The sequence below is a fragment of the Pseudomyrmex gracilis genome, unplaced genomic scaffold (assembly GCF_002006095.1).
Source record: "Pseudomyrmex gracilis isolate BER0280 unplaced genomic scaffold, ASM200609v1 scaffold_10, whole genome shotgun sequence".
Taxonomy (NCBI): domain Eukaryota; kingdom Metazoa; phylum Arthropoda; class Insecta; order Hymenoptera; family Formicidae; genus Pseudomyrmex; species Pseudomyrmex gracilis.
The window spans coordinates 206,484-229,139 of NW_018020594.1; the positions used below are offsets into that span (position 1 = coordinate 206,484).

The 22,656-nt window shown below is 38.7% G+C and overlaps 1 protein-coding gene across 1 annotated transcript in view; it reads right to left on the reverse strand.

The window, feature by feature from the left end:
- The window catches only part of LOC109862540 (homeobox protein orthopedia-like), a 25,128-nt gene extending 6,833 nt beyond the window's left edge, over positions 1-18,295 (reverse strand). The window contains exons 1-3 of the mRNA XM_020442609.1: positions 18,089-18,295; positions 13,458-13,592; positions 12,539-12,720 (exon numbers count right to left, since the gene is read on the reverse strand). Of these exons, the coding sequence (XP_020298198.1) occupies positions 12,539-12,720; positions 13,458-13,592; positions 18,089-18,134 (363 nt within the window). The 5' untranslated portion in view covers positions 18,135-18,295. The remainder of the gene's footprint in view (positions 1-12,538; positions 12,721-13,457; positions 13,593-18,088) is intronic.
- Between the last annotated feature and the right edge of the window lie 4,361 nt (positions 18,296-22,656).

Below are 22,656 nucleotides of genomic sequence, written 5' to 3' on the forward strand. Positions count from 1 at the left end.
TCTCTCTCTCTCTCTCTCTCTCTCTCTCTCTCTCTCTCTCACTCCCATCCTTCTCCGCAGACTATAGTCCCTTTTCCGGTGCAGTAGTGCGTACTATAGCTATCTCATATGTGCCTATAAATTAGTACTTTAGTATTAGAGCGCAGGATGCGCGCTTGCGCCATCGCACCACGCACACGTACATACCGTGCGGCTGCACACGGGTAGTTGCGGGACACGTATGGAGAAGAGCGCGGCAGAGACTGAGAGAGGAGATGGTGTAGGTTCAAGGGGTGTAGAAACACCCTTCGCGCAAACATACGAGGATTATACGAATCTAATTGGATATATGGGATTTACACGCTCCACTGTACACCTCAGGTAACAATCGTTGCACTCTTACAAGCCGAAGGCGCTTGTCGACTTACGAGATTTCGAATGATGCGACTCTTGATTTGTTGCTCGCTGAAGCTTGATAATTTTACGCATCAAATCGACTTGTGACAACACGCTGTGCGAGCAACTCGGGGAAAATGCAAAACGCATCTCTCAATTCCTTCTTGCGCATAATTTTATTTTTCTTACTGTCAAAGTTTCAATTAAACACGAATAATGTCATTTTTAGACAAGTTGACGTTTATCATTCTGTGATATTGTCGAAGGAGATCGTAACAGCTGGCGGGTCTCTTGACTCTCAAGGATGGACGCTCGTGACGAGAGAATGGCATTAGAGCTGGGTGGTGTTAAGTGCATTGGGACCGAATCAGCGTCTATATATCAGTCAGTGGCGTAGAATCGAACACACTCTGTTTTCCTCCATCTCCGCGTAAAATCTGCCGCGTTCTCGCAAAACCAGACATATGCTGCGACTTGTGTGTGCGAGAATTCTCTTGACACATTATCGGATTTGTAACTTCTAATGCGAATACGACAAATCCATAAAAAATTTATACTAGGTGGATTGTAATCAAAACATTTATAGACTCGCGTATATTTATATATATATATTTTTGAAATATTTATATATGTTATATATATCATTAGTTTCGTACTTAACGACCTAATACGATAACTCTCCTCTTCTCTCGGAGTATCTGATTCTTATTTAACTTATTTAACTTATATAAATGAATATTTAAGCATATATATATAATTTACTTCTTTAAATTGTATTTTTATCGAATTTCATCGCCAATAATACGTAATAATTGATTGATCACTTATTGTTAGAAGACTAGTTAAAATTTAAATAGCACTTATTATCTCTAATTATATTATGTGTTACATAATAGCAATATTGTTTTCAGTTTTTCATCATACATTTATTCAAAAACTGTAACAAACAGAGTTCTTTATTTTATCATACAATGCTTTGATAAGAATCGATTTTGAGCTTTTTTCTCCGAGCTCCGCCGACAAATCGGTCTCCGGCTCGTAGGCGTGTCGATTTCACGGTAGAAGTACGACGAAACCGCGGCTAAAAGCCCGTGGATAATTCGCCGTTAACGCGCGCCGATACGGTCGAGAAGAGGGAAAAAGCGCGAGCCAGACCATCTACGCACAAATCGCGCATTATCACATACACCCTCTCTATCCCGCGCACAGGTGCATCGGGCCTATATACATATAGCAGAACTTCCGTTAATTAACGCGGGTGGATGCTAATGACTTCTGTTAAATAACCACACGCAAACGAGTGCTTTCGACATGCGTGTCCGATACCGGAAGTTAACGAGCGATCGATGATCGCTCTTTACTCGCGTCTAAATCAAAGATTCTTCTTAGAGAGCGACTACAAAAAGAGGTGCATATGTAGAAAAAATTGTCAAAACAATGTTTCATGCTCAGAGTTAAGTCCGCACAAGTCAAGAGAATACAATGAAAAAAAAAAAAAATGCAAATAACGTTGTTACACTTTGACGAGACGATCGCTTGGAAATATCGAGATTTTGATTCAGTACGAGGCAGGATACGATATGATAAAATTAATCATGATACCAATTGCGCCACATATGAGAGACTAATGTTACTACTTTAGAGTTTTTATCCGATAAATGATTACGAAGTCTATGTCCGACTATAAAGTCAGACATAAAATGAAACCAATGGCTCGTTTTCTTTTTTTTATATGCATCTTTATTAGCAATTCGCGAATTTTTTGTACACCGACTAACTTTTACGCATTGCAGCATAAAGATACAATTCGATTGATTTTTATTTGATGCCGTTGTTACAACGTGCTGCAACGAATATCGATCGATATGAACGATGTGATTTGTTTTATCGGAATCGAAAAGGTGTTCGAACAACTGGCCTGGATTGTGTGTGGAGAACACACCTTTCGATGACTAAGATGCTCTTAGACTGACGCCTTTTTCGTACAAGATATAAGCGCGGTCTGACGCGAAGCAAACCGGCGCGGCGGGTCAATTAGGAACATTGCTTTTTAAAAATTGATCAATCACTGCTTCGTCGGCGCGGGAGCGCGTGCGCCGTGGCAGCTGTTCCCAGGAAGCACCTGGGATCACAGGATGAGGGTGGATACGGACGTTGCTTTGGTTTTCGTATAATCGACACCGACTCTCTCTCTCTCTTTCTCTCTGGTAATCTGTCTGTTCGAGATCTCTGATCTGCTCTTACTTCGAAATTACTTAAATTTCTCAAAGCAGCTCTCGCAAAATTCCTTATATTCAGCGATGAAATACGAGATATGTGTATGTACGTGATGGTTCAATATTATATATAAATATTTTCTTTGTTTACACACGCAGTGTAAAGAATCGCGCATATTTGTTTACAAAAGTTTAAATAATAGTAAAAAAAAACATTGTGAGATAAAAAATAGATGTGTATGTGAATATTTCTCAAAAAGAAGATCACATATTTTATCAAGTTAAATTCTATTATTTTTTTATGCTAATATTTGTCATATAAAAAGTGATGTTACAAATAAAAAAATCAAAAAAATTTTATTATTATTGACATTTAATTACAAAAATATTTCAACGCAAATGAAATATGAATGTAATACATGAATGTATTCGAAATGTTATTAGTATTTATATTTTAGTACACGTGTACGTTCGACAATTCCTGCCGTCATAAAAATTGCCATAAATTTATGTGCTGCCATTTTTGCGCAGGAAGCTCACGCAAAATTTGCATGACAGAGTATTTACATTTATAATTCGCTATTCATTAATTTCGGATCCAAGTAATTCCACTCGTTAAATGAGTAATTTTCCATCGTTGAACGCATTTGTAACACAGTATAGTGCGCACGATCGGTGTTTTAATAACAATAGTTCATTATTGAATCATGTATATAAACAAGAAATTAAGATTTCAAAATCGAATCGTTGAATATTTATTTCTTAGAAATCCTGATTCTTTTAATGATTTTTATCTCATAATTCTACATGTATAAACAAATTCTTACGAAAAGTTTCATGCATCTCCGTTAGACTTGGTTTTACCAAGTCGAACTGTAACGATTCTCTTTCGGAAACATTTCTGGAATGACGGAGGATCATAGAAGACGGCGAAGATCGCGACTTTCAGCCAGCGACTTTTTCTATTTCTTTACGTCGATCGCGAATGGCTTAGTTTAACTCCGTGGGAGCCCTCGAGCCCTCAAGGGGAGGTCGAAGGTGGTAAAACGTGAGCATTGGCCAGGGCAGGGATGGTTTGAGGTTAGGGTGAGGTTTAAGGGGTGGGGTAGGGGTGGCGAGACCTCGTAAAGGGGGTTTTAGCAGGCGCTGATATAAATTGAGCTTGCCATCAAGGCAAGCGGCGGGATCTGCCCGAGACCCCAAGATATATAGGAGTAGCTTTCAGCACGCCATTGAAGAATAGTCCGACTCACTTCGCGGAAAAACGCCTCGAATCGCCACGAAACGAGATAACGTTTCTCTTTCGTGATTCCGGGATGGGAGAAGCTCGCCGCGATGAAATCTTGATTCACTGTCTCGAAGAGTCGATTTGGGAGATTAATTTTTTATAACCGAACGAAAAACCAATAGTTCTCTCAATTCGATTTGTCCGATAAATTTACATTGTTGCAGTATGCACGGGCTATTTTTTTCTTTTTATGATAGTTTTATGAAATATTTAGTTTCATACAAGATAAAAAATGTCTGCTCGCATATAGAGTATCACTACCAATCTTTCTTATTTGAAATTTTAACGAACCGAGAGAGTGACACAAACGTATGACCCATTTTCTATTGTCATCAACTATAAAGACGTTAATGCTGTAAATATTTTATTTATTTTTTTTTTTTGTATTTCTTATCCAACATATATTAAACGCGTATTATTATATTCTTGAAATAATCAATGAAGAGGTCACGAAACTGATCAATTCTTTCGCGTGCTTATGATTGTAAGATATTGCGAGTGAACGAAAGAAAACGCTCGCACGCTGGACCAGGTGGATACATTTAATGAAAATAAATACTACATAAGTTTGCAGAGAGAGAGAGAGAGAATGTGACCCTGATTGATGATGGTGGTCGGGAGACAGTCTGAGGGTGGCAAGACGAATTACCCAGACCACCTACTGTTTCATGTTGCGTTGCGCCGCGTCAGGAGATTTTCGCCACGCCATTAGCGAATCGTCTGACTTCTAACGTGTCATATAAAATTAAAAATCAGTCCCTTTATGTATGCATGTCATTACATGTGTGATAATATCAAATGATCTTTATAATCTATCTTCTTCTATAAGTAATACTGTCACAACTGTTCGATACGTATTTACTATTTTTATCAAATAACAAATAAAAATATGTTTTTCTCAATTTAATTTCACGCGATTTCGCAATATGTCACATTTATTAAAGGCAACAATTTGCACTCTGGATTTTTGCAGCAATTAATTTTGAAACATCAATCGCTCTATCGACAGATAGTAGTCACGCAAACGTGAAAAAACGCAACTCTCTACTACTTCGGTCGCCGCAAACCGGAGAAACGCCAACATTTTCTCTAGAGAACTTAATCTCACAAAGGGTTTGACGCGGTTGCACACGCGACGATAAAATGCATATACTCTCGGTGCTCTAACGTCGCACCTCAACTATAAACTTGATCCATTTATACTTTATTATTATTTCACGGTTGCAATACCGCTGGCTTACGATACCGCTGTCGTCAAATTAGCTCGAATTGCTCGTGGAACTGGATTTACTCTCGTTGGGGAGGTAGACTCGCTCGCAAAATTCTATATGACGCCGTACGTTCAACAGGGAGAAGACATACCTACCAAACGCGTCGTGTTTTAGAATATATATACATATATATACACGCGATCTCGTAATCTATCCCGACGAATATATTACGTTGTATCAGAACCGTTGTATTTCTTTTTTTTTCTTTTTTTTTTGCGTTTCTTTATGCCGGGATAATAAGCGACGCGACTATACTAACGCGTTCTAAGAAACTCTTAATATATACATATAAATCGACTTATCGCGAAAATACACGTAATCTCATCTCTGCTAGATCGGTGTTTTTAGTTTTTATATCAGACGCCGGAAATTATCCATACACCTTTTTCAATTCTTTAATTATAACCGAGCAAAAATCTCTCTGGGAGAGAGACGGGAGGGGAGTTACGAAATTATTCAGTATACCTAACAGACATCGAAATGGGCGTTAGATGATGCTCCCCGGAGTCATCGCGGCGACACAATTTATCCATCGAGGACCCTAATGTTCTCTCTCGCATCCCTGTTACCTCGCGCGCGTCTACACGGGGATGCTTTTCTCCCTGGTTCTCTCGCGTATATTTTGCACACACACACGCGCGCGCACGCGTCCGTGTGGCGCGTAACGCCGTCGCTGATGCCGTACCCTACACGTGATATTTTTTGGCCGGCGACACGTAAGAGCTAATATCGCGGCCTATGCATATTTATACGGCATTAAAAATCACCCCTCCCTTAAAATGCATAGACCGCTGCATAGCAGAGGCGCTTGGATCTTCGCAGCGCGCGACGCAGGAGCGCGGAGATTCGCGCACGCGTTTTACGTTTTTTTTTTTTTTTTTTTTTTTTTCATCATCCGCGCGTGTGGATCCGCCGAAGTTCCATTTTATGCGAGGAAGGGCAAAATTGGTTTATCGACGTAAATTTTTCGAACGTCATTGCGCGGTTATAAATTGCGCGGTTGCGAATTTTGATAATATTAACAGAAAATGAACTTAGTTAATTTATACTTTGTCGTTACCACATAATTGATTTCCGGCGTAAATTGCGATTTTTATGAATAAAAAGAAAATGAGAGAGAGAGAGAGAGAGAGAGAGAGAGAGAGAGAGAGAGAGAAAGAAAGATAGCAAAGAGATAAGCGCAAAGACATGACGACGTGGCGATAATTTAACGTGATGCGCGTTACGATCAAGAGTGATTCGCCGCGCACGGTAACTTGATGTACGCATGTGTGTTTGACGCATCGTCATAAAACACTCGATTGCCGCGTACACATGTCCGGCTATACACCCGAATGTATATCTATCCGCGAATGATGACCGGTGATAGTTTATCGCGTGAAAATTTTACAACTCGATATAGCATTTCGATCATATTCGACTTCCGATACCGTGGCGCGCGCGATACCGTAACTTCGCGTTAAAGGTATTGATTTTGCAATAAATGTCCTCGGGACTCGCGTTTCCTTTGCGCACAGTCGGCCGAGCGAAATTATCGACTCTTTGCGAAAAAACGATATTACTCGAAATCGGACTTGAGATTTTTTGCCGCATAATTTCTCATTTATAAAAATTTGTCGATAATGACATGACGACACGGATAATCCAACCTGGTGAATAATTAATGTTTGGAACACTTTTTTTCCGGTCATGTAATATCGATTCGGATATCAGGTTTCAGATAAAGTGTCTCCGCGGGGGGTTTAATCTTGCATTCGAATGAAACGGAACAAAAGAATCGCATTAATAAAATGTTTATAAATCTGCTTTTTTACTTTCTCTTTCTCTAGCTTTTTGTCTCTTTTATACAAATTAAAATTATTACAATTTATCACGTAGAATAATAATTAAAACGTTTTTGTTCCGATTATTAAAGTTTCGAATAAAAACGTGTGGCAAACGTCGCTCATTGGAAAATACCGCAATGAGTGCGCTTCGTCGTGCGCCGTGAACAACGAAAGCATTTCCCATTTCTCGGGGCGCAAGACAATAACGAACTACATTTATCCTCACTGCAGTCACTTGCTTATCCCAAAGGACGGCCGAATGACATCGCCATTCATCCGGCTCCCGAGGGATACTTTGAAAGCAATACCTCCGGCACCACATTGGACGAGGCAGTATCTCTCTCGCGGCATATGTGACTTCTGGAAACTCGTGTGACATATCGACGCGAGAAAGATCACGCATTTAGCCATCGAGTCTTTTTTTTTTTTTTTCTTTTTTTTTACAGAATTAAAATTCTCAATTGATGAGACGCAGCTCGATTCTACCAATGTATGTAGCTATTGTTTTTATAAATAATAAAGAGACGTTTTACACGTGTGAGTTTCAACACGGGATTTGCAACGGTGAATTTCTCGTCAATTATTTCATCGCGCCTATTCGAAATTCAAACGATTGATTGATTTGTCAGATCTCCCGATCGAACGCGCGCGACCGACGGGACAATCCACCGAAACGATCTCGCGGAAAAAAACGATAGGTTTTTCCCCCTCTTTCTTTTTGTCGCCAAAAGTTCGCGCGCTCATCGACGAGAAGTCGTGCCCCATAAAATTTCCGGCACAGTAGCAATCGAAAGGACCCTTCAGCCTAGAAACGAGCAGTTACCTGAGGCAGTTAAGTTAAATGCCTGTTAGCAGACGTTAACTGCCCGGCGCTATGGGTTCTATTCCGTGGACGATTGCAATTTTAATCGCCTCTTCATTATGATTAAATTTAAATCGACCGAGTGCAGTCTAATAAAGCTCGTTCCGCCTCGGCAAACGCTCTCGCGAAACAGAAAATGTCTCCTGGGCGGATTAAAATACGCGTAATTAAAACCGTTAAAATGCCGATACGCCGCCCGAAATAAACTGTCGGCTTAGTAATAAACGTCCGGCTGAAAAAAGCTTTTTGTCTCAAACTCTCATACCCGTTTCGGCAGATGATTGAACTTTATTTGAAGCGCATCGAGCGCGGCGAATTAATATTCGCGATATGATTGACGGTAAGAAATAACTTGGCGCGCGCGTTCTAAAAACGTGCACATCACATGAAAAAAAGCCGTTGACCCCGTGTGTCAATCGCGAATTCCCCGCTTTACATGGCGGGGGTAGCGGCATGCGGGTGTCTCGCGTTCCGTTATCACTGCGCAAAATAATACATCGGACTACCGAGCGTAGCGCTTTCATTGAGAAATAGTTCTACAAAAATATTAAAACAATTCCCTCACAAAAATGTATCATTTTCGCGATTTTTTCGCGTTATTTTTAATAAAAATGACATTTTCTCGTTAAATTTATGTGAAAAAGCTTTTGATAAAAAACTTACACAAAATATTATTATTATTATTATTAATATTACTATAAAATTACTCTAAAACGCTTCTTTATTTAATCAGGAAGTTGCTTATTGCGCTTATCAAAATCGAGGCTCGCGTTACACACGTGAGTTAAATATAGCAGCGTCAATATAGCAGCTTTATCACGATTGCTTCGATGCAATGGGACATCGCGCTCTCGCGGTAGTTATGCAACGCACGCCGAATTGATGAAAGTACGAATTACTCCTTTTTTTTTATTCGAAAAATGATAAAGCTCGGTCTAATGTAAAATTCATCACGTCCATTACGGCTAATTAAGCGGGGCGAACACTCACCAAAAGCTCGTGCATTTTTCAGCGATGAAGTCGGCGGCTCTTAATTATTTTTATTTTGAACAAACGCGCTGCCCGTAATTTGGTATATTATATATATATGTATATATATATATATACATATATATATATATATATATATATATATAATATATGTGTGTGTATGTGTGCGTGTATATATACGTATACATGTATATAGATATCAAATCGCTCTTTTTCACGACCATCATGCAAGATAGCGAGAAGGGAGGGAAGGAGGACCGTATATATTTTCCCCACGCGTATCTGAGACAATACGTATGATCGCGCTAACGAGTTCGCGAGGCAGTAATCGCATTAAGACGCTAATTAAATGTTACACATAATTTCAAATAGCTGCATAACGGCACTTCGAAGTAATTGTTGTTTGTACAACAGTTCTCATAATGCGTTATCGTGCGATTTAATTGTTGTTCATTAACGAGAATTAGAGATGGAGCAGCAATTACGCCTCACTTCGAGCGATAATAAATTACTACAAATCGATGAACCGTAATATTTCATTACACTATTTCAAGTATTTCGTTGCTAATCAGGGATGCTTTCCATTGTTGCGATCCGCACGCGCGCGCGCACGTTATTGTGCCCGGTGGGGAAAAATAGTGACTGATTAATCTCGACCGTTCGATCGGCCGCTGTGACGGCGCGCATATATGCACCGTGTTTTCTCACAATAATTTCAAATATTTCTATCAAACGCAGAGTACCAATGAATTATGAATAATAACGTCGAAAGACGAGCGCGAGCACGCGAAAAGTTCGCGTAGAAGTAACACGTGTAAGAGATGATTGGATAAGAGAGCAATACTACCTATCAGCGCGAACTGGATAATTGTCGCGTAACTATCGCACCTCTGTATCTGTAACTATCGCAGTTATCAGAGAGAAACGAAGAGAGAGGAGGGGGAGAAGAGCTGCTGCCACGCTATTATGTGCAACGCACTCGTAACGAGCAATTTTCTACCCATTAATGCAACGATTATACAACAGAGCTATTACGTTTACTGTATCAATGATGCGGAGTGTCACAACTTGCGCTGCAACGACGACGAGAACGAGCCAGCTTTACAAAAAAAAAAAAAAACAAAAAAAAAACAAACGGCGATTTGTGAGCAAATTTCTTCGCTGTTAAATTCTCATATTGAGTTCTCGGAGAGACAACGCGCGCGTGAAAAAAAAATTGTGCATAATTCATCTTATCTGACATATCTCTTAGAAAATCACGGAATAGTGTTTAAAATATACATTTTGACAACCAATCGCGACGTGTAATTCACAGCATATACGATATTTTTAAAACTATATATTCCTTGCTACTACTTATAAATATTCATAATGACAGAGACACAACATGTATCGAGAAAAGTGTATAACTTTATCGTTCTGCCACTTTCTCGAGCGAGATAACAAAAATGGCTATTGAAAAATCCCGCAGTAACACGTTTGCGCGATCGAAATCCTTTTCGAACGTTTCACCGCGCGTGTTGAACACGTAACAAGCGCGACAAATAGAAACCTTTTTCACCCCCCACTCTCAGAAAAAGAGAACAAAAGAGAAAAAAAACGGAATTATTTGCGTGTTTCTAAAATACGCAATGAATCCGCCATGGCAAGTCAAGAAACCTTTGATAGCGACGCTCGATAGTATAGCGATGCTGAGCGCCGGCGCCTTTCTCTCGCAGCCCCATTGGTGCCGAAGGCCCTCTCCACACGAGTGCCCGCCGCCGGGTTTCCTTGGAAACGCTTCGTTCACGGTGATGTCTACCCTCGCCCACAGAAAACCTCTTTCAATTAGGCAGCCTGCCGCCCGACAGACCTACGAATCCCGCTTCGCTTTCTCCCTTTTTTCAGTTTTTCTTTTTTTGATTTTGTTTTTTTTTTGTTTTTTTATTTTCTTGGTCCGACGTTTCCCGTTCGCCGGGACGCGCTCTCCCAGAGAGCCGGAAGAAGTCTCTCCCCTCCTTCCCGAGTGACTTTGAAACCACTAATTTGTTAGACACGCCGGGGTCAATGTGTCGCGCGGTTTCAGCCAATCACTTGGTGCGAGCAATTTTGTACACACATCTCTGTCTCTAAACTGTTTAATTAAAATTATCTACCTGTGACGGTATTTTTTTGCGACATAGAAAATTATTTCAAATAGCCATATTTATGAGAAACCAAAGATTGTGTGTAAGTAAAAAAACTGTGAATCATTATCTCTCAAATATAATATTTTCTTTTAAAAGTATATTTTGCAATACTCGAGTTATTTTAAGATAAGTAACATAAACTGTTCGTTCGACACGGACATTTATTTAATAACTATATTATTGTCTTGCACAAACAAGATGCATTTTATATCGCAAACCGAGTGAATATATCTTGCGAGTCGTATGTGCAACGTTTTATATGTGCGCGCGAAAAAAACGGGACGGAGAGAACAGGTATTTGATATGCGGGACACGCTCGGCTTGACTGACGCCTCCAAGTTGCGAATAAAATTTTCATGAATTTCTATTAACTCCATTTTTCTAGACGTGCCCCGGAGACTTAAAAGAGTTCTGTCAGCTGATGGCCCGCGGGGAGGCCAAACCGCCCTCTCACGGATGGTCAAATCCGATCGAGAGTGGAAAATTTTTTTTAGTCAATACGAGACTTTCAAATTACATCAAAAGCGCGGTCACATCTCAAACAAAAAAAGAAAGATCAATAAACTTTTGGATGAATAAAAACAGAAATCAATCGAGTTTTCGAATTCTGATATATTGTCACAAATTTCCGTTGATTTTGCATTTAAATAATTTATGAAAATCACAGCTGTATTCTTGCTGTCAAAACACATTACGTTTATTAAATCATAATGCAGAAGAAGATTCTCCGATTTGCCGTGTCCTTTTTTAATTTGATTTTGGCGTTAATTGTTGACGCGTCTATTTTTAACGCTCTTCATTAACATACGCTATTTTTAATTCTCTACACAGCTCTGTGTGTGCGTATATATATACATATATATGTATTAATAATATAAGGTAATATTCTAAATATCTTCATTATACATTCTAAAAATTAAACTCGTAAATTCGCAAGAGAGTTTGTTGCTTTTTGTAATAATAAAAACTCTTTAGTACGTAAATTATTTTAATTAAGACACAAGAGAGAGAGAGAGAGCGAATCAACAACCGCACTTTGTGTAAAAATAATTGTAACAATATACAAGAGCAGCGAACCGCGGGAATTGCTTGTGTAATTTCTCGATCCTCAATTCCGGAATTCCTGACGCCAGACGCGCACACGACTTGCGATCTTCCGCAAAGTTTCACGGTCGCCACGCAACCAAGTGAAACCCACCAAAATTCGGAACCCCGTAGGGCGAGGGCTTAGCTGCTGCTTCAAGTTTCACTTTAATCCAAAAAGCCACGGTAGGCCGGTGCAATTGATTTCTGTCGGAGTTTCACCACTGTCTGGATGTTTCATTTCGAGGATACAACCTCCGTATCGGATCGCAAGGAAATATACACTACACCCTCTTCAACGTCATTATCATGGATGTAGATACATACATACGTTTTTTTTTTTTTTTCACGTCACGAAATTGTAATTCCAGTCATTTGATAAAAGTCACGCGATAGAATTCAAGCTGGATTATTAATCGTTTCGTGCGAGAGCGATATGTACATTTCGACCACACCTACCTGAACGCGACTTTCCGTAAGGCCGATCCTTAGAGCTATTTCCTCCCTTAGGAAGATATCCGGGTAGTGGGTTTTTGTGAAACACCTTTCCAACTCGTTCAGCTGGGCCGGTGTGAAACGCGTCCGATGTCGTTTCTGCTTCGCAGGTTTGTCATCGCCTTGACCGATCGCCGTCGCGCCACCTAAAAAAAATCGAACACAAATGAACGAGAGAGTTGACTTGAATGGCTTAAAGTGTTCGATATTTAAAAAAAAAAAAACAAAAACAAAATTAATTGCATTTAATTATCTGTCGATTGCATTTGACTTTCTGACCGATCGTTCGGAGAGAGAAAAATAACGCAGAGATGGATAAAATTTTGTACGTGATATTTTTACATAAGTGTCCATCTTTCTCCGAAGTATGTTGCTCTACCGCATTAGGCGCGCGACATTCAACAAAGCAATTCCGCGTTCTAATTCATGACGCAAATATCGCGCAATCCGTTCTGAGAATACCTCGCGCGCGTATTACGAAGCGTTCGCGGAAAATCGATACGCGACTCATCTTTTCCCTCTACATATTATATCTCAGGTATAATTTAATGAATAAGCGAAATCATTCATTTCATCTCAAGTCGTTTGTATTTACGCGCGGAGCGCATTATTTTTAAATATACAGTCATATTCACAATTTATTATATCTTTTATTTTCGTCCCCGTTTTTGTATTAACTTTAGGACAAACACTTTTATCGCGAGAGTTTGAACAAATGGAAAACACACACTGTGTGTTCGCGATTTGTACGCGATCGCTCGGTGTATGTGTGTGCGTGTGTACACGTTCGTATAGGCCGCTCTACGAGTCATTTCCGATTGATTCTAGGACTAACGAAGTCGGGGACGTGTATATCACGCAGCGTGAACGGCGAGAGGCTTACCTGTGCCGGGCATAGTCATGATCAGTTCCTGATGAAGCGTAAGGCCGCCACCCGCGGACAGACCGGAGCCCAGATTCACTCCCAGCACGCCGTGCTCCTTCTCGTACCGCTTCAGATCCTGCGCATCCTTCGTTCCTACGCGCGAACAGCCCGCGTGCGGCAGAGTCGCGGCGACGACGACGTAGGCGAGGAGGAAGAAGCGGAAAAAGAAAAGAAGAAACGAGACGCTTCAGTTTTCTTCTCCCTTTTTTTCTATCTCTTGTTTCGTCGGGCTTCCTCGTGCTCCACACATCACACACACAACATACACATACATGTATATATATATATATATATACGTCTCTCGCGGCCGCCCCACGCGCTCGCTTTGCGTAGTTTAAATTTGTATAGGAGCAGAAGCTGGCCGAGGGGCGTACGAACCACTTAGCGAGGAGGTGCGAGAATCGTCACCGTACTTCGGCTTCTAGGCGAGCAAACACATGCGCCGATCTTCCATACATTCGCGCAGAGGAATATGCGTACGTACATAAGTACGTGTACGTGTGTATGGACGCGGCGCGTACGTGAACGTGCGTCTTATGTTGTGTAGAAGGGTATCCATCTCAGATCAGCAGCACACGCCTACACGTCTCGGACCATGTGTCAGATCGCGAGTCGAGCTATCGCGTATCGTTGTGCATTGTCAAAGATGCTTACGTAAGGACGTAAACTAGTTTAGTCAGGCGACGACGTAGGCAAAGCGTAAGTATATATTTTCTGCGTCGCGAGCGAGAAAAAAAGTGTAGATACGCGCGGTAAAAATTTCCACCCACCGCGCGCGAACGAATACTAAGCCTCCGTAAAAAAAAAAAAAAAAAAAAAAAACACATTTAAAGCGACTCATCCGTAACTATATCGTTTCTGCAGTTACGTGTAAATATAAATGTGCAAGGTTGTTTTGTGTATAATTGAACATTTGTAGCGCAAAAATATTCTTCGTCGCGAAGTCCATTTTGAATTCGTTGCAAATTTAAATGTTTTTGGAATGTTTTACAAATGTTGAGATGTATTTGAAGAATATTTGAGGAAAATGCCTCAAAAAAGAGCTCTCTCGAAAACTTTTTATCGTTTATGTCGTTCAATCATTACTTAACAATATTATTTTTAATCACATAAATTGTTATAAAAAAATGCAAAGTAAATAGAACTTTTACTTGGTTTTATTTTTAAAGTAGTAAATAGAAAGTTATAGAAAAATACCATCTGAAAAACAAATTAAACATATTAAACCATCAGATCACCGTTTATATATATATATATATATATATATATATATATATAGTAGGTATATAGTACAGCCATTCTGAATGAATGTCTCAGATGAATGAATTTTATGACAGATCTTTATTTGTATTTTAGTTTTATATGCTTTCGTGAGATTTTATTCGGATTTTAGTGGTCGAATATTTACGAGCTTCTTTCTTTGACCAGAATTCGGTAAAAATTCTTTGATGTCCTTGCTGTGCTTCTTTCTCTTTACATATTGATAACAAAACATCGTGCAAAAAACATTGTGTAAAACTTATGTGCAGTGTCCACATATATCGTCTCTCGTATTTTTTAATAAAAAAAAGAGACTTTATTCATTAACTTTGTCCTTTGCATAATTGCATTCGCATTACTTCGAGATACCTCTTCTCTTGCTAATGATTGAGGATGATTATTTAATCCCACATTAATTGACCGGATTATCGAGGGACATAATCAAATTAAAAGGCTAATCACTAAAAGATCGAGCGCGCGACACAGCCAAGTATCTGTTACCGCGTGTGTTTTCTTTTTTTTTTTTTACTCATGGATTATCGCAATAATTTTAAGTGGCGGAAAAAAAAAGAATTTTTGTAACGTTCGGCCGCGCGTTTATCGACGTTTGAAAACTTGGTGATTGACAGCCGCCCGCGCGCGAACGTCTGAATAATAAAGTCATAAATCACATTACTATCCGGAAATGTCGTGACAGACGTATTTATTCGGATGTCACACGCGTTTGCCCGCCTTGTCTCAATGGACGGCCGATGCACCAAATGCAATTAACGTATATCATAAAAAATTTTAACGGACATACTTTAAGTACGGCGAGCACGAGAGATGTGCGCGTATAGTCGGTACACCGGCCGAAGAATCAAGTCAGTCTCATTTTCAATATCGCGTAAGTTGAAGGGAAGTAATTGAAGAAGAGTATATCAAGTATACGCAGTCACGAATCGATGAAATGAGCAAATATACGTCTAATCTATTTGACGGAAGACGGATAAGTGCAATTCATTAGACGTGAAGCGAGCAAACGTCGCCATAATCTCGGTGTAAACACTGGTAATCAACGAGCGATAAAATTGCAATCATTTTAACAAAATTAACGTCTTCAAGTAATTTAATAATTAAAAAAAAACAATGTTCTTTTTATGTTAATTTATTTATGTATGTTTATTTCACACGATAATCGTTATAATACTGTCTTAAATTAAAAGAGAGAAAGAGAGAGAGAGAGAGAGAGAGAGAAAAAGAGCTCATAAATTTTATATGTGCTAACAGAGTAAATATCATAGAAAAATATATAAAACATTTATAAAACTTAACACAAAACAACTGGTAACTTTCTTTTAATCCGCTTAACGTGTAGCGCTTTACTCAGTTCTCGCCACCTGCAACATTCTAACTCTCTAAATCGTTCCTCAACTTCTCGCGTAATGTAATCAGTGTTGAGGTAATTAAGATCATCAAACTCGAGAAGCGGCTTTCTTGAGGCGAAGGAGAACGCAGACGTGCGCGTCACGTGTTACCGGCATATCACACACCATTCTTTCATGCGACTTTCTATCCTAATTTTGGTCCCGCTCTTTCAGTTTTTTGCTCATGATTCTAAAAAATAAACCACGAAATAAATTTTCTATTGTACATTTCCGCAAACTTATGTAAACTAATTAAAATATTTATAAATCAAACAATGATATTAGAAATTACATATGCACGAAAGTAAAATAATTCATGTTGATTATTTAGAATTTGCATTTTGCTAATATTTATATCAGAAAAAATTCGAATAATCTAAAATAATAATTAATAATTATTTCTTTATATACCTGTTTTATTGTTATTTATTATAATTGTATTATTTATTATAATTTTACGCGACAAATTTATTATATACATTTCACATGCATTTGATAAACAAAAAATTATAAATATTTTTAATAGATAAATATATTCTGTGTGTGAAAAGAACTTTTTTGTCGAAATATAATATGCACAAGATAATGTAAAATAATTTATACATATATTTATAAAACAAAAAGTGAGAATTTTGAATTATACAACACTTAGAAATATAAAAATTATTTCACAGTAAACTGTATGATACGTATTAATTACAATCTGCAGTTTTCGTAGAATTATTCATAGCGGATTAGTGGCAAAGCAGTCCCTTACACAAGCCGACGGGTGATGGAAGTTAAATTGAAATGAAAATGATTGAATGAAAATATGGATTTACTCGGGATTAATGTTTTTAAAAAAGTGCAACAAAAAATTACGTGGAATCTCACGAATGTGTGTATAATAGATGCTATTTGAAATAAGTGCGCGTTTCAAATAAAACCATATCTGTGATATATTTCTATATAAAATGTTTAAACGATACAGAATGCAATAATGAAACTTTAGCATCAATTATGCGCATTATAACAAAGTGCTCTATTCATTTTATTCATTCATCTGTCTTACATACATTTGCAGGAAATGATTATCGTCTCGCACACAAAATATTTCCGATCTCTCGCTACCGACGGTGCGTTGTTCAAGCATAACTTTCTACATATTTTGTTCAACATAGACAATTGTCATATCTCGTGATAGAATATGCCGATATCTCTGTTATGTTAAATGCCACGAGAGAAAGAGAAATAACATGTGATTAAGTTTAATTAAACTGCGTGCACCATAAAACATTTTAGTAGTACATAGAGAAACTACGTATAATCACAAGTTTATGTGGTCAGAGTTACTCAAATGACAATCGCTTGTTTCATAGAACTTCATCGGTATTAACTGCATTTATCATATTGGCATTAATTTTGAGAACTTCTACAGAGAAAGCTTTGGCGCGCGAAAGATACACTGGTAAAACCGCCACTATTACGATCGATAAAACCTGGGACTGTTCACTGCTCTCGAGATTTTGCGTGTACCTCGATCCAATTGCAACACTTCACAATATTTTTCCACGTCAATTGTAAACTTCGATATATGATTTACAAAATGGTGTTATGTCAGAAGCAACGCGCGCGCGGTACCGTCGGCGAGGCATCGACAGCTCCTCGATGAAGCAAGATAAAAAAAAAAAAACGCATTTTGCAGAACGGTAAATAAAACTGTTGCATTTAACCAGAGAATTCCAATATGCAAAACGTGACAACGAAATCTCGTCTCAATCACTTTAAGAATTTTGAAGCAACTATTCGAAAAATTAACTGACTGACGCACTGCGAGTTTTGATACTGACGCAATGTGAATAAAAATCGTTTACATATTCACCAATTTGTTCCCCGATACGCACCAAAATCGGACAGGCTTGTCAGTGCATATACGGTACTTACCGGAGATACCGTGTACGGAACCGCCGGCGGTGATATTGTTGAGCATGCCGCTCCGCGGGAGCGTAGCTCCGGTACAGGACGCGGAAGCGGAAATCCGCGCGACACCGCGAGCACCTCACCCTCAAACTCGAGGCACCACGGATCCCCCCAAAAAAAACAAACTTGCGACTGGACGACGACGCAACGCGCGATCTTTCTGAATGGATATTTGGGGTGTAAAGACGAGCCTGGAGAACCGGCCCGTGCCCCAGGAAGGCAAACAGCGAACTGGTCGACTGCCATATCCGAACACCCCCACTCGCGCAGGTGGCAGGATTATCGACTTCTCGCTCGCGTCAACGTGCGCGCCGTTGATCTCTCGCTCCTGCACGCGATCCGGACGAGTCCCTACTCCCTCGCTTTCTCCGCTGGTGGGCGTGAATATTAAATCGCTCCTAGCCTCAGGTTCAGGGACGGTTTCAGGACGGTAGCTAGCTTCGCCGGAGCCTCTTTCCCGAGCGAAATCCTTTCTGTAAAAGTAGTAATTTTGTTTTTGCCTTAGAAAGATGCTATCCTTGAATTAACTATTAAATTACTGTTTTTTCTTGGAATACAAAGATAGCAATTATTTTTGGAGACAGACGACAAAAAAATTCTATATATAGTATTAAAATAATTTACATATTGTTCAAGAGAACAGTTTATTATTTTATATTTAAATGGTTTTCTTTTTGTTTTACTGTGTTTAAACAATTTTATTTGCATAAAAAATATTGTATAAACCATCTCCAAAACTTGTTACTCTGACTGCTTCTTATAGTTACATTGATAGTGATGTTTACGTGAGCCGAAAAATTGTATTTGATTAATCAAGCGCACGCTTCAAGCATCAGACATCGCACAATGGACCGAAAATTTTACGAAAAAATGAGAAAATTATAATAAAAAAGATGCAAGACGAGCAAGGATGAAGATGGACAAAGAAAACGACGAAAAATCTGTCAAGCAAAGATACCGCGATTGGATTTTCAGTCATCGGGCCACGACGACGGTTGGTAGTCGTGCGAGGGTTGCCCATATCCCGAGGTAAACTCTATCCAGGTTACCGTCTCTTTCGCCGTCTCCGCTTTGCGGTAGGCGGCAACCGCCGCGAACGCGGCTCCAATGAGCGAGTAGCCCGCCCTCTGGATACCCCACTAGTTTTCGCGCGGCGGAGATTTATTGAAATTTTATTTTTATGGCCGGCAAGAGCGTGCGCGGGGGAGGGGAGGAGGGTGGATGTTGCTTCGTCGACGAGTGCGGGGTGGTGAAGGGATGTATGAGCAGACGACCGGCCGAAGGAGAAGAGAGAGCCCTCTTCTTCTCATTTCCTCCGCCTTTCGTCCACCCCCGCCCGATCACCTCCCGATTCTCCCTATCTTTCTGTCTCTGTCCCCGTCACTCTTCCTGCCTTTTCATCGCGGCGTTTCACGTCCTCTCGCTTGCGCTTCTTCCCTCGCGCTCACTGAAAATCACGCTCGGTCGCGATCTCGCTTTCTCGACTGCGGCCCGCCTTATTCGCTACGTCCTTTTAATTCAATAGCTACCCTTTTTTATAACGCAGCAACCCGTGCGGACGAGAACGGAAGTCGCGATGGCTCCTATAACGCTTGCTGACCCACCAACGCGCGCGATCTCGCGTTCCTACATGAACAGCATTCTATTCAATTTACGACGAGCATAAAGGAAACGCGTAACAGTAGTTTTATAACTATACCAGATAATGTAAATTACCGTTTGGTAAAATCACACATTTGTATAATTGTTTAGGTTTGCTTCTTCCTTTGTCTAGAGATTTGCTTTTTTTTTTGAAAAAGAAATAAATCAGTGTTTTAATTAGAAACGTTTATTTTGGAACGTTAGAGCATATTGTTGAGCTTGTGCCCCTCATTGAAAATTGATATAAGAATTATAATTAAATCGTTTAAGTTTACCTAATTTTATCTACAATTTTGTAATTAAATGATTTATAATTCCGTAATGAATGAAATATTGTTTGTGTAATATAGATCCGATCACCAATAGTTCTTTTAGTTAGTCTAATGAATCGAATGGCTTTCACAAATGAGTGCATACTAATTTTTCTGATTTTAGTGCGCCAAATGACTTATCAATATACGTACAGAATTATACAAAGAGTGCTTTATTTCATTATGTAAATCAAATTTTTTTGATCTACATTTTTTGATAAATTTCAGGTCGTTTGCGTCAATAATAGCCACGTACATGTATGTTTTTTCTGTGTACTTAAATACATTTGTGAGAATGTTTTTATACCATTTAATTTTTTTACACCATATAATTGAACGTACACGTGTCACGTAGTATATTACTTCTTGAGCGAAAAGAGGACAAAAGACAGGAATGCCAAAGAAATTTAATAAATTTGGCACGAAATTGCTGCGCCGTTCCAGTTTTATACATTCTTTTGCTAATTGAGTTGCAATAAGTGGTAATGGTTTTGAGTGACAAAAAGTTATAGTATTTTATACGTTTATTATTTCACGAAAATATGTTCCACGTTTATTATTTAACAACATAGGTAATGCTTCTTGAAAAGAGAAGCACACAATCTGTTTATTTAAACATAAAGTGCAACTTGCAATTTTTCCTTTTGTTTCTTCATCGTAGTTTATTTTATTTTATTTTAACGCTTGTTATCAGTGATAATAGTTGAATAATGAAAAAAATCGTATACTACCGGACACGCATATCTCATTATTAAGGGATAATTGTGCAAACGTTATTCGAGCGTACAAAGAAAAACCGCAAATAATCAGGATGGGAGTTTTAATTATGCGTTCCAAGTAACGTGTCGCGCTTTATCGCATATACTTATTTTTTGTTCATTTGCATCATCATATCCATCGCGCTAATCAGCGCAGACGCGAAACACGGGAAAACATCGTAGTCGGCATATGCAAATACATAACTAATTGGATTAAAGATAATTAACGTCGCTGGTTCGAGTATTCGATCACACAGGCCGTCCCCGAGAAATTTCGATCATATTGCGACAATATTCGCAAACACAATATGAACGGTATAACCTATGTAACCACCTGCGATGATCGCTGTGTATAATTGCAAAAATACTGTGGAATCTCCGCTGTAATGAAATAGATATTACGCGAAATGCACTGTTCGCCTGTGCGGAATTCTCAGTCACGTCATACTTCAAATGTACCGAGTTTGCGGTTCTCATTTTCGTTAATTGCAATAGTCAGGACAACAAAAAATCGCTGACGATTTTAAATGATTTCAAACGGACATTATTTTTGATGTTGCTTGCCTCTTTGTGAAGTTTTCTTCAGAAAATTACTTCAATTGTGAATTACAACGAAAATTAAAAATATTGAAAAAGAGAGATTTATTAAATATAGAGAAAATAAATAAAGACATAAACATATTTGTTTTTTATCAAACTTTTTTCTTTAAAATATAAACGTGTGTCACATAGTTATTATATTTCTTAATTGCACTTTTTGTGCGCTTGATAGAAAGTTTGTGTAAAACGATAATGTGGAAATCAAAAGAACATCAAAAAGCTGGATCAGCGATAGAAATTATTTAAATTGCATTAAAGAAACCGAATATCGCAAAAAAAACGGTAAAAAATGATAGAAATAGCGTCGATTAAAATCGTTATATATGTATATTTTGAAAATTTGTCACAGACACTACTGCACGCATGATGCCAACGTATACGAGCGACTGGCAGAAATTGAACAGACCGACTATTTTTTTAGCGCATTGTTAGGGGGCGGGAATGACGTCTACAGCACTCGTAAACCGAAAATATATACGATAGGCAGAGGTATGTGTGCTCTGGCACGATCGATTTTAAACAGACGAGACGAGCAGCGGCACAAATTGACAATGTGTCGAATGCAGACAACCGATGCCTCTGGCTAAAACTACCCTACCATGCGACGAAACCAAAGTCCTCTCTACATACATCGCTCGCTGCATTGCCTCGAAAGGTTGCAACGCAGCCCTCGAAGACCCTTTCATTGAGCGTTAATGGGAAGCGCGTGTATGACTAAGTCAAAAAATAGTAGTTTTATTTTATTACGTCCAGTAGTTCCTATATACATATATATCTCCTAAAAACTCTGTTTTTTTTTTTTTTTTAATAAATAACAAAGACAATATTAATTTTAGATAATTTCTTAATTGTGGAATTTTAGATAAATTTTTCTACAGTTTCGTTTTCATTAAATACTACAATTAAAATTTTACACAACCAGTATGAGAAGTAGAAACAATTTTTTGATTGTTTACATATCTTTTACAGATAAATATATAAAAAATATTTTTTGCGCGCGTTTAAAATTAATTAAAAAAAAAATCCAATTGACAACAAACAACGAAGAGCATCAAACAAATATGATGTTTTTGTTTATGCGAGTTTTTCGAAATGTTGCGCGCGTCTAAAACGCGAATAAAATTCAATTCAATGGGATCTCTCTTGCAACTAATTTTCGTCTCGTGCGGAATAATTTTATCCTTCTGAAGTTGGTGATCCAGCCCTACATATTCCAGGTTCA